The sequence below is a fragment of the Urocitellus parryii genome, chromosome 4 (genome assembly GCF_045843805.1).
Source record: "Urocitellus parryii isolate mUroPar1 chromosome 4, mUroPar1.hap1, whole genome shotgun sequence".
Taxonomy (NCBI): domain Eukaryota; kingdom Metazoa; phylum Chordata; class Mammalia; order Rodentia; family Sciuridae; genus Urocitellus; species Urocitellus parryii.
The window spans coordinates 139,275,119-139,288,530 of record NC_135534.1 but is presented as its reverse complement, the minus strand read 5'-3'; the positions used below and the strand labels follow the sequence as shown (position 1 = coordinate 139,288,530).

Sequence of the window (13,412 nt, the reverse complement as noted above, 5' to 3'; positions counted from 1 at the left end):
CAGCCATGGTATTATAAATTTTTGAAAACCCTTTTCTTATGAGAGAATTTTGATACTTTTTAAAGCACTTTGTTAAGATAAAATTCACACCCTACAATTTTGCCCATTTGAAATATTTTCAAGGCCAGATGTCTTAAATCTCTCTGTGGTCTATATTCTCCTGTTTTTGTTTTTGTTTTTTTATTCTTGTGTCACACTTATGAAAATATCTTAGTAAAAGACTTTTGACATATTGATTTGAGGATGAGGAATAATTATTTTTAGACTATCAAAATAAAGATGAAACCCTTTTAATTTACTAGATATGCCTAGAAGTTATTTTTTCTTTTACCATTAATTGCAGTCTGCAAACCAATAATGTTCTAGAAACATGAAAATCTGATGCCAACATGAAGATTATCTGATATTGAGATGATTATTTTAATACAAATAATGTCCCAACAGGAATTCGTGCGACTGACCGTTTCTGATGTTCTGACGACTTATGTCACAATTCTCATCGGTGACTTTCTCAGGGCATGTTTTGTAAGGTTTTGCAATTACTGCTGGTGCTGGGATTTGGAATATGGATATGTAAGTAAGATATTAATTTTTTTTCAGATTTGTATTTTCTACACTTTTTTCTTTCATACACTTCACAGTTTGATAGGTTTGATCACCTTTTTAGATATCAATAAATAAACGCTGGTGAACACTGTCATAACTCAGAAGAGATCAGACTCAGTAACGTGGTTTCTAACATTGAAATGAGGTCAGCACAGGATAGCTAACGTAATGGACCATGACGTGGCAGTCAAAATGTTGAACTCAGGAAATCTTGGCCCATAGTCATCCCTCTCTCCTTGAAACTGGTGTGTTTCTGGAAGCAGGGCATGATGGCTATCAGCTTCACATTCTATCAGTTCTTTTACATTCCACTGTACTACTGGATCATTATTATGTGCCAGTTACTATGCTGTAAACTGGGGGCTAAAAGAACTCAGTACATTTGGTGCTTGCTTCATAAAGCTCATGATCTAGTAATAGTTTGATAGAGTCACCAACAGGGAACTGTGGTAGTTTTAAGAAGAGTGGGTTCATCCAGCACATGGTGCTGGTAGGTGGAGCTGGAATCCTGCAGGGGCAGCTTCTTTTCCTGAAACAATGGTTCGGGTTTATCTGAACTCACTAGTGCTGACTCAATTACCAACTTTCCCTCTATGCTCAACTCTAAGTCCCCCACAAGTTTAAGGGAAGCAGCAGAGCACAATGGTTCTGTAGGCTAACACAGCACCAGGTTTCCACTGTCCCTCTTGCAAATGAAACTATCTTCATTTATGCTGGGAAATATGACCTGGGGATTTGGTAGTACCCATGCGCTTAAAATCCTCTAGTGGTTTTGTAAGCGCTTGGAATGAATTCCAAATCCCTCTCTAGGGCCTTCAGTATCCTATATGACCTGCTGCTTTTCTTTCTGAGCTCATCTGCTACCACTTTTGCTCTTGCTTTGTAAAGTCCACAGGCTTCAGCTGCCTTTTTTGTGCTCAAACACAAGACGGTCCTTGCATTTATTCTTGCTGTTTCTCTCTCAAGGCTTACTGTTACTTTATAGCTTCACACAGTTGGTTCCTTTTTATTACCAAGGACTCAGCTAATAGTTCACCTCCTCAGAGCTCTTCTCTGACCATCCACTCTAATGTGGCCCATTAGGCATTCTGTATTACAATGTGCTCTTTCATTTATTCATAAATTGTACAAGTATTTGACATTCCCTTTTTAAAAAATGTGCTTATTATCTGTCTTCTTCTTTTTGAAAGAAAACTATGAGACACAACCCTTGACCTCTGTTATTTGAACCATGCTAATCCTGCAGCAGGCATCTTGTGTGACTGACTGACTGTTGAACTTCTACCTCCCAGGCATCCCTAGCTGTTGACAGACTGTGCCTCCTCCCAGGGATGTGCTCATGGAGTCAATTCTGGATTAGGGTTCTGGAGCCAGAGATGCTTCTGTCCTCACCAGTGAATGAGTTCTTTATAGCTGATCTGCCTTCTATCTCATACCCTCCAATCTCTGGACAAGCCTACATTGAAGGCTGTTTTCAAAGACTCCAGGCTAGATCCTCTGGCTCTCTGACTTTGAGATACTGCCTTTCATTAGGTCATTGCTATCACATCCATTGCAAGTGGAAGTGCCTCCTCAGATGGTCTAAAAGTAGTTAGGTAATGCTCTTCTGTGAGCAATAGTGAGGTAATGCTATGGATCCAGGATGCTGGTGTGTTGCTTTTCCAGCCCTTGCTATGAGGTATTTAGCTGGCATTGGTTCATTTCTATTTTCCTTTCCTGATTCAGCTCTTCTGAGGCAGACATAAAATTTGCGATTTCTTTTCCTAGACCATTGCCTGGCTTTTATTTGCCTTTTATCCCTTGCTGTTTTCTTCTTAAGTGGCAGAAAATTTGACTGCAAATATGAAGTCAATATAACATGACCTGGATGCATAAAAGCTGTAATTAAATGACTATAATTTATTATTTATTAAGTGATGACAGTGCTCTTGGGTTAGTACAAAGTACAGGAAACAAGTTTCTGTTTTAGGTCACAGAGAAAGAATTTTCTCTCATGTTACCTTTGGAAGGCTCTTTGGAGAAAAGCTCAGAATCAAAACAAGTTTTAAAATATTAATGTTGGATGATGTATCTTTGACGTGGATCCTATCATCATTGACCCCACAAGAGGAGAGCTCACTCTGTTTACTGCCTACCAGGAGCAAACCTATGGGCAACTTCTGTGCTAGGTGATGAGAGAACATGGAGGTGTAGAGATGTAGCCTACAGAGATGTTGTGAACTTGGGACTGCAGGCTAGATTCAAATAGCAGATATTGGTTTTTGTTTGATCTGCTCAGTGTTCCTGTTGTTTTTGCCTTTTTACATGCTAATATTTAAAGACTTTGTACTTCTTGCTTTTTTTGACATTTTGGAAGACCTGGCAATATTCAATCCATGTTCTCCATAGGGAGAAATGGCAGAGTTGAGAGCTTGCTGTCCACAGAGGGTAGATATTCATTCTCTTGTCCCTAATACTCCATTGCTCTTTCACATTGCAAGCTTTTAATATCAATAAAGGGCACAAAAAGGTAAATACTAAGCCCTGGGATTTTGGAGACAGTGGGGAGACAGAAAGAGATGGGGGCCAGCAGGGGGAAGGAGATGGGGAAAAGAGGAGGTGTGCTTCAGTAGAAATGCAAAGACATTATAGCATTCAAATGGAGTCCCAAAGTGTGCTTAGAATTTCAAGAGATGGAGGAAAAGCAATCCTAGCAGAGAGACAAGTGTATGGCCCCAGAACTGGAAAGTGTGAGCAGTGTGGATGTCTGAGCTAGGGATGTTTTGAAGAAGAGGTTGATGAGAATGTTTCTCTGCTGTTCTCCTAGGTCTGCTAGTTGATGGTATGGTTCATAAAGTACCTGTCATGAAGGGAAAGAGAATCTGAGATGGGCAGAGGAGATACTCAAGAATCCTTTCAGAAATAAAGAGAAAAATATAGCCATTTCAATCACAATATATATATATATATATATATATATATATATATATATATATAATATAATTTTGTTTCTTTGTCTTCTTGAATTCCAAAAATAATGTGAGCTCATTGTAGAAAATTTGAAAAACGTGATAAAACTAAGTAGAAAAATAAAAATAGAAGATAATCTCAACACTAATGATATTATTTGATTTATTTCAATCAAGTAACATTAATATTATTTATATGTAGATAAACAAGTACTATATCTTAAAGTATATTATTATAGATTTTAAAAATGTGCACACATATGTACCTATATATGTAATATGTATGTGTGTATACAGAGAAACAGATAATCTGTTTACCTACCTTTTGGCACTCAACATTAATCATTTTCTCATGTGATTCACTACTCTTTTATTACATCTTCCCCACTTTTTTTGGTGCTGCAGATGGCACCCATGGCCTTGCTCATGCTAAGTGTGCACTCTACCACTGAGCTACAATCCCAGGCTCCCATAATATACTTTTTAAAATTTTTGTATGATAATCTACATATGGGCTTACTATATTTAATCAGTTTTTAAATTTGTCAGCTGAACTATGTCTGTTTTGTTGTTATAATAATTGTTATGATAGCATTTAATTATGTTGATATAAATATCTTCATAGATAAATCATGGAGGTATACATAAAATATTTCCTATACATTTCCTTATGTTGAATTTTTTGGTCCTAAAGGCCTTTTTAAAAACCTACTGTCTTTTATTGCAACAACCTCTGTAAAAATTAAACTCTCAGACTTCACCATTAGATTCAGAGACCCATAGAATGCTAAAGTTGGACTGAATTTTGACATAGTAATCCATAATGCTTGTATTTTACAAACAAAAAAAAATTGATTATTTGAATTGAAGTGAGGTTCATAAGTTTATGCAGACAGAGAATAAGTAAGGACAATAAAGTATATTTCTCAACAAAAACATTATATTAAGTATATTGGATTATATCCTTGTTCCATCTGAGTAGGTGGGGTTGAAAATGATCCCCATATACTTTTCCAGTCAAAACTTATGACCAAAGTATTATCAGAGCAAATCTATGAAGATAAACTGAGATGGGAAAAATACTTGTATGAAGTAGATTATTAGCTTATGTACTGCAAGTTACTTTTCCCAAGGCTTCTCTGCACATGGTAGTTCTCAATGTTTCTAAAGAGTCTGCTGACTTTTGGGGAGTAGAATGATTTGTTCTCAGGAGGAATTTCAACTGCTCTGATTCAGCCCAGGATGAGGCCTCTTGTAAACTCTTCAGGTTTTTTTTTTAACAATTCAATAAAATTTAAAATTTCACAGATAACAACTGCAGAACTTATCAATAAAGTAAATAGAGAATACTCAAGAAGAAACAGAATAGAATGCAGGGCATGGGATGACAGCATGTTGAATAAACTTACAACCTTTTTCACAGTTGAATGCTTAAGGGGATTCTTGCTCAAATTATATAAATAGAAAATATAGGAGATTTTTCTCAAGAGCAGATGAAGAGGCTCAAGTTTATTCATGCAGAAGAGACATATGATTGACAGACCATCCAAGTGGATTCCCAGTCATATTAAATAGTATTACATGTGTCAGAAATATTTTTGGTATGGAAACATAACAACAATGCTATGAGTTAGGTACTATTATGCCTACTTTACAGTAAACTGAGGCTTAGAGAATGTTAAATAATTTGTCAAAGATACATAGCCTGGCCAGTGGTAGGTTTAGGCCTTAAACCCAAGTCTGATCAACTTCAAAACCATCAACCAGATCTCCACCATGTTTTCACTGTCATACTTAACCCTAGAAATTTCAAGAACACTGCAAAAGCATGAACCATACTATGGCTTTTTGTATTCAAGGTGCTCCTAGGCTTACATAAGTTACTTGCTGTAGAATGGAGATAGCAGGATGGGTTGGCATATAGAATTAGATAATAAACTGGTGTTCCCTGGCTGAGAATGAGGATATGAGGAGGATAGCAAGATAAAGAGTTAATAAAAAGTAATGGACATCTCTTGAGGAGCTGAGGACGTAGAAGCAGAGACAGGTGGATGGCTTTTATTGAAGTTCCACTTGAATCCTTGGATAGAACCCACCTGCATGCAGTTAACAGGATCCTACTCTCAACTAGGGTGGAAGTGCAGAACTCTAAGTCTGAATCATCCTAGTAGCTGAGGCTAGGATTTGTCTTATATTAGCGGTTCTCAAATTTAAGCATGCATCAGAGTCCCTGATGAACCAGGAAAATATAACATTTCTGATTGGGTATCTCTAGGCAGGGCCCAAGAATTAATTTTTCTTTCAAGTTCCCAAGTGATGCTGCTGACTCTGGTCTGGAGATCACACTTGAGAACTGCTGCTCTGGAGCCACAGCCTAGGTCAGCCTGCTGCTCCAAGCAGAATGATCTGTCTTTGGAAATTGAGATTTGTGTGGAAAAGGTCAGTAGGTCATTGCAAAGACAGAATTGATCCTCTCTGAGATCCTGAATTACATTTCACAATATCCATAGGTTGGCAATCTGCTCCAAATAACTAAACTTTCAGGGGGACTATGGAACTCCCCAGGATTTTTAGTTCAATAAACACCATATATCTCTTCCCTCTGGGGAGATGGCTGAGTATCCCACCAAAAACAAAGGTCTAAAATAAAAAGAGATCATTCCTAATCCCTTGACTACGATGGACCTTCTCCTAAATCTAAATGAGTTCTTCTGTGCCTCCAACAATCTTGGCAGGGATGAATAGCCATCAGGAAGTTCATTATGCTTGTCTCATTTTATTATCTCAGGTTTCAAGAAAACTTGTTCCACCATCCTCAGCATCATTTATCTTTAAGTTTTTTTTTTCTATTTTAGAGGCCATTGAATATATTTCAAATTAATTTATATTTATTGAAGTATTGCTTTAATATTTTAAAATATAATTTCATGTTTCAAACATTGAATTTATATGTATATATGTGGGGTTTTTGGCCTTCTAATGTATATTTAATTTCTGGAATTGGGTTTTCTGTGTTAAATACATAAAGTATTAAATTTAAATTCTGATATGTTCACAGAGAAGGAATTTTTTAATAACTGTAATTTTTAATCAATAACAGATTTTAGATGAGAAAGGGATCTTAGAAATTACATAGTTCTGAGGTAGGTAAACTTTCTTTCTGCAAAGAATCAAAAAGGAAGTGTTTTAGCTTTTGAAAGCTATGTGGTTTCTGTTGCAACCAATCAACTCTATTGTTTCAATTGAAAGTGGGCACAGACAACGTATGAATGGATGGATATAGCTGTGTTATAATAAAAATTATATATAAAAACAGGCGGCAGTCCAGATTAGGTTCATGGACCACAGCATGCCAACACCCCCATCTAGTTCATTTTATTAATTTATCTTTAAGGAAACTAAGGCCTAAAGTGACTGGCCTAGCTCACTTGGCTAGGAAATAGTGGGGCAAAGTCTAATACTCAGGTAATAGACTTGTTCCACAAGACCACTTGAAGCACAGCGCCACCCGGAATCCTTTCTTTATCAGGTCAATTTAGATATCAAGGTATTATTCCTCCAGCTGTTTCTGCTACAAACAATATGAGGCCAGGGATACCCAGGGTGTCCTAAATACAGTTTAGCCAACTTGTTACGAAATATTTCATCTGAAATGACCTTCAAGAGGTTTATGTGTTTGTGAGAGGAAAGAAAAACAACCCCTCAAAAAGTTGAGTTTTCCCATGTTCAGTAGATAAGCAGGCTGTATCATGACACCATTCTAAGGAGGACAAAGTTGAAGATTTAATTTTGAGATGAAACAGAGAAATGTTCCGAGGCCACAGATGGCACTGGCCACTTGATTAAGCATTTTTCAAATGTGTTGTGTGGTCACACAGGACCCTAGAAGAGTGTAGATGATCCAGAGCAGAGTGCTCCCACAAAAGGACTGATTCTCCTGTTAAGCAGCAGTTCATTTTGTTTTTGAAGGGAAACTTTTCTTCTCATTGTTAATTTTAGAACAAAAACCATCAACCAAATCATTTGCATCCTGCAGACATTATGCTTCTAGGAAACAAGCTAACTAGGTTAAATACTTCACATGTATCTTGATTGAATTTATGCTGAAATTATCCAGGTCATCTTTGTCCTATTCAATATTTATTGTTCTATTATTATCATATTATCATTTAATTTTGAGACTTAACCATTTTTTTTTTTGTACCAGGGATTGAACTCAGGACCACTTGACCACTGAGCCACATCACCATTTTGTATTTTATTTAGAGACAGGGTCTCACTGAGTTGCTTAGCGTCTGGCTTTTTCTGAGGCTAGCTTTGAACTTGCAATCCTCCTGAGACTTAACCATTCTTATGATGACACACTGGCTATTTATTTCCTAAATCTGTTACAAGGCAGATAACTTACATCTTTCAATTAAACAGGAAAAATGCTACTGCCTTTGGGGGAAGTAGATGAAATTGAGGTTTGGCTTTAGGAGCACTTGAAATTTGAGGGTAGTTTTGTTGGGGTCCCAAGTCAGAGATCTGTTTTCTCTTTTTGTCAGTATGTTCTTGAGTTCTTGGGAAAAAATTACAGATATTCTCTCAAGTTGTGTGCTCTTGCACATGTGGGTGTGCGTGTGTGCTAGGGAGGGAGTTATCACAGGGATGTGTATGGACTGATGCACGTCTGCAGATTTAGAATCTGGGGCACTGCTAGAGTCCTTTCACTCTATAACAGCTCCTCTCTGAAGGTCTTTTTGGCCCTCTCACTTTATATTGACTGCTCTCCTACCCTCTTGCTACCAATTAGTTTCCTAATTCTCTATCTCAAATTAAATAGGAGATAGTTTCATTGCTGTTTTTAATTAGCACTAACTGCAGTGGTAGAAGCTTTCCTGCTGGGATGCCTCATATGTCACCAAGAAGTCCTTGGATATGCTGCCCTCCTGGAGGTACCCACTTTGGTCCTGGTGGTGATTCCTAGACACAGTGAACCTCCTGGTGCTGCTGCCCTGCGATGAGAGATAGGATTATATAGGACATAAAGACCATACATTGAGTTCAGTAAATTCTTGAACTTCTTATTCTTTTTCTGCATTTTTAAAAAAATTGTAAAATTAATTCAAATTTTTGTTGAAGAATTTGTTAGATACAAGAAACTGAAAAAAAGAAAATAAAAATCATAGTCCATCATCCTCCTATAAACTACTAATATTTCACTAATTACTTTCCAGTTTCTTCTCTATTTGCAGTTTCATGTAGAATTTATTAAAAGTAATGAACATATAATAGTATATGTTTTTGTTTAACATTCCAGCATAGTTTTCACTCATGTATAAATATAATTTACAATGATTGTAGACTTATAGGGTCCAAGCAAATCAGATTTTTCAAGCTTTTAATGTGTGTGATAAAACCATTTTTCTAGAAATTTGCTACAGTTTTGAGTTCTACCAGCAGGGTATAAGAGCACATATGGCCATACTTTTGTAAGGCTGAGAGCCTTTTAAAATCAATCTCACTGTGTTAAAAGGTTACTTTGCTATTATTTTATGTATTCCACTGATTGTTCTGTGGTTGTCACTGAAGGAAGGTAGTTGAGAGCTTAGTTGTGCCTATGCAAAACCTTTCTGTTTGATTTTCACCATTTGAAATGCTAATCCCATGAACACCTGTGTCTCCTCTAGCCTTCCTACACCGAATTTGACATCAGTGGCAACGTCCTGGCTCTGATCTTCAACCAAGGCATGATCTGGTAGGCCAGTTTTTAGACAGCTAATTACTTATAGAAAAACTTCAAGGTCAGATTGCAGAAAGCACTGTAGCTTGGAGTCAGAAGAGACTGTGATCCTTGGCTTCTAATTTACCGTTTGCCCTTGAAAAGTGGATACTGTGATAGTTTATTTTTTTTTCCATATTTTGAGTCTTGTTCTCTAGGCATTTTCTTATTTTGCAGAGTGTTCTTTCATCAAATGATCGGAGTCTATATTCTGCTTGGTAGATTTATTTGAAGATTATCTTTTTATATCCTCTGACACCAGGATCTAATAATGAAAAACATTAATGATCATATCACCACCAGTTAAATATGAAATAAATGAACATAAGTCCTTTTTGAGAAACTGATTTAATTTTCTTTTCACTGCCAAATATATTTAAAATACATCTTAGGGCTATTTTTAAAAGATAATATCTTATTGAACCCAATAGTTTATAGAGATGAAACATATGTTTTAGTAAGGTCAAGTTAAAAATATGATCTTCATTTTTAAACTTGCTTTATAGGGCTAGTCACACATTGGAATTGTTTTGAGTATCATCTCTCTCTTTTTAAAATTATTATTATATTTTTTGGACACAAAATACCTTTATTTTAATGTGGTGCTGAGGATCAAACCCAGTGCCTCTCATATGCTAGGCAAACACTCTACCAAATGAGTTACAACCCCAACCCCTGGAATTGTTTTGATATGAAATGGATTGTCATATCTTTTATAAAATGGAAGCATTTTCACTATAAACTCTGACAGGTTATGATAAGTTGATATAGCAGAAACCGTTTTTGAATTTAAAAATTGAATCACAGCATGCAATTCATCTAGGGACCAGGTATCTTGGAAATCTGTCACTCTTAACTAAAAACCCAAGAGCAGTTGCAATTGAGCTACTTTATCCTGTGATTTACAATATTGTTATCCCAACCACACCATTGTCTAATTACTTGTGCCAGGATAGTTGCATTTTTTTGTACAAGCTTCATATATTACTCAAATCCTTCAATCATAGTGGCTGTCCTAAATTGTTAAATCTTCGTGTGCTGATGGAAACTGAACTCTCATTTCAGTAACATAAAGACTGGCCTCATGGGCTCTAGAGTCCTGCCATGGTGTCTGTCAAATTCCTGTGCCTCCCTAGGTGAATCAATATGAAAAAATACTATTAAGAGATTACTTTTTCTGTTGTCAGATATGTTTTAAAAATGCAATTCCTGTCCCCTCACTTTCCAAATTTTGCAAGTATGGCTCACATATCCAGAGAGTCATTAAACAGGGGAAGACATCCTTTATTCTCCAAGCAGGGAGGAAGGTCAAGGGGACCTATGGAATATTGATTGACAGACACAGTAAGAGGAGCAGCTCTGATGGGTTCTGATCTTTTCCTTCCTGGAAGGGAATCTGCTGTCATGGCAGAAAATGACAAATTCAGCTATAGGTGTAATGAGAAACCACTGCCTCCCACCAGTGGCTTTCATGCAAAGTAATAAATCCCTTTGGCCTAGTGGGTGCCATTGGTGCAAACATATGCCACATGGGGCTGGGAATGTGGCTCAGGCGGTAGAGCGCTCGTCTGGCATGCGTGCGGCCCGGGTTGGATCCTCAGCACCACATACCAACAAAGATGTTGTGTCCGCCAAGAACTAAGAAATAAATATTAAAAACTCTCTCTCTCTCCTCTCTCACTCTCTCTTAAAAAAAAAAAAACAACATATGCCACATGCCTGTTGTATTTTTTCAGAGTTTAGATAACAAATTGGCCTAGAAATTCATTTTTCTCACCAGAAAAGCTATTGTAATTGCTGCCCTAATTTATTTTACTTACAATTTTGCAACCATTTTGTCTGCTATTGTTTGTATTGAAATTATGAAAAATGTAAAAAATTTTTCCAGTTCTTTCATGGGCAGACCCATTATGAAAATTTCTATATTATCACTGTACTATTGCTTTCTGAATATTCACTCCTGGGGCATTGGTCAAGCTTGCTTATGATTAGCTTGATAAGGACTTTAGAAAATGATTGTGTTTTGTGAGTATACAAAAATATTCACTTTCAGAGTTCCAGAAGCAAAGTAACTTTTGTTATATTATTCATCTTCAGGTCAGTACTTTGCACAAAAACTCTTCTCTACTCTCAGGAGGGTAGTGAGGAGTGGGGATGTGGTGTGGCAGGGAGGTGTGGAGGGCTCAGCGTAAGATTGGTAGGCTCACTCTGTGCAAGAGTCGCCATACATTGTACTTCCATTAATTCATGAGCCTTGAGGATGTGACATCTGAGTTTAGCCATTTTGAACAGAAATAATAAAAGAAGTGTGAGGAGTTTGTATTCAATTCCATTGGATTGTGACATTCAATTACTGCTATAGAGGTTGCTGAATTGTGAAGGTTGCTTAAATAGATGTTATTAAAGTCAAGAGTTATAGGTAAAATCCATTTTGTTATAATTTGGCTGATGATCAGTAAACTTTTTTAAAAATAGAGATTGTGAGTGTTTGCAAAAAGATGTTTAAATGATGAAAGCTCACAATATCTTTATCATGGCAGGAGGTAGACAGTGGCAAAGAACAACAGTGAGAGAGATGATGAGTTTTGGACATTTCTTTAACACTGTCCCATTGGGTACTCTCCCTCCCATCTCTCCCCCACTCCCCTCCTTTTCTCAGTTGATCAGATGTGAATAATTTACCTGACATGTACATGTCACTGGAGTAATAATGAGAGCTAAATAAAAGAAGCTTTCATTTGCTTTGATCTTCTTGGAAGAAAGGCATTTTATAAGGATAAGATATTACAATGATTTTTAACTGACAGATGACGGGATCAGGTCTGGGTAAGGGACTTAGTGAGCTGAGCTGATTAGTGAGTCATGAACAAAGATGGGATGAGCATTAAGATTCAGACATCATCGTGCTGGGGCCTGTTTTTCTAGGTTATGACTCTTGAGTCATTTGCTCATGATGACTATGTAATACTTATTTTGTAATTTGTTTGTAAATACACATGTATATGTGTGTACGTATAGATACATATAGACAAATACTGCACATAGATACAAAGATGTGGTTTTAGGAAACTCTGGGGTTTGAATTTTGTGCAGAATTTTGTTTTAGATTCAATTAGGCTTACAGCAATGAGACACAATCCTCAAATGTTAGCATCTTATTAAAAAGACATATGCAGTGTATGTTGGGGCATAGCTCTGATCTTACACCTCTCCTTCACCTTAGAGATATGGATGGATGGAATAAGATCCATCTGGATCATTGCTAGTCACAGTAGCAGGGAAAGAAGAGAACAAAACCCATATAGGGCTGTTAAAGTTTTCACTTGGCAGGGAGCATCTCATTTCTATTCTTATTTTGTTGTTCAGCACAAGCCACATGATCAAATCTGACTTTCAGAATGAGGTGAGCACAATTCTCCACCCTGTATTGTATCACAGTTCTCAGCAGGTATGGATATAGCCTAGGACTTTGCAGTTCTGACCCATTCGCTAGGACTATCACTAACTTGATCTTTTTTTTGTTTGTTTTGTTTTAACTTCTCTCTTGATGTTTTATAACAAAGGTACATTGGGTTGTTTTAAATTCTATCCATCTGTGAAAAAAATAACTTCCCACATATTTGGTTCATTTGCTACGACAAATATCATTGAGATTTGTTATCTGGAATCTTACCAACAAGATAATCCAGATTGTGGCAAGAAGCCACTTTTCAAGGAAGGAGTTAACTTTGGGTTGACATATGTTCAATTATAGCAGAAACTATTTTTTTCACTTAATTGAAAAATGTCTATAATATACCAGATTTATATTAGATTGGTTAAACAACTACTCCACACATTCAGGGAGTATAAAATGTTAAACCTAACCAGAAATGCTGAAGACTTTATTATAGTTGGTACAGTTTAAAAAATAGGGCTCCACTTACATGTATAAAACAAGTACACATGTATCTTCTTTTAATTTTGGTCTAATAAATTGTTATTCATATTACTTTATTCTCATCAAAGAAAATTGAGATAGTTTTGTTGAAACAATCAACTAAGCTGTCAAGTAAAAGTAACCTCACTTTCACTAGTTTATTTTTTAAAATGGT

At 36.5% G+C, this 13,412-nt stretch overlaps 1 protein-coding gene across 1 annotated transcript in view; it reads left to right on the top strand.

The window, feature by feature from the left end:
* The window catches only part of Tmc1 (transmembrane channel like 1), a 114,471-nt gene that overhangs the window by 87,323 nt on the left and 13,736 nt on the right, over positions 1–13,412 (top strand). Inside the window, exons 14-15 of the mRNA XM_077797332.1 lie at positions 445–573; positions 9,227–9,294. Coding sequence (XP_077653458.1) covers positions 445–573; positions 9,227–9,294 — 197 coding nt within the window. The remainder of the gene's footprint in view (positions 1–444; positions 574–9,226; positions 9,295–13,412) is intronic.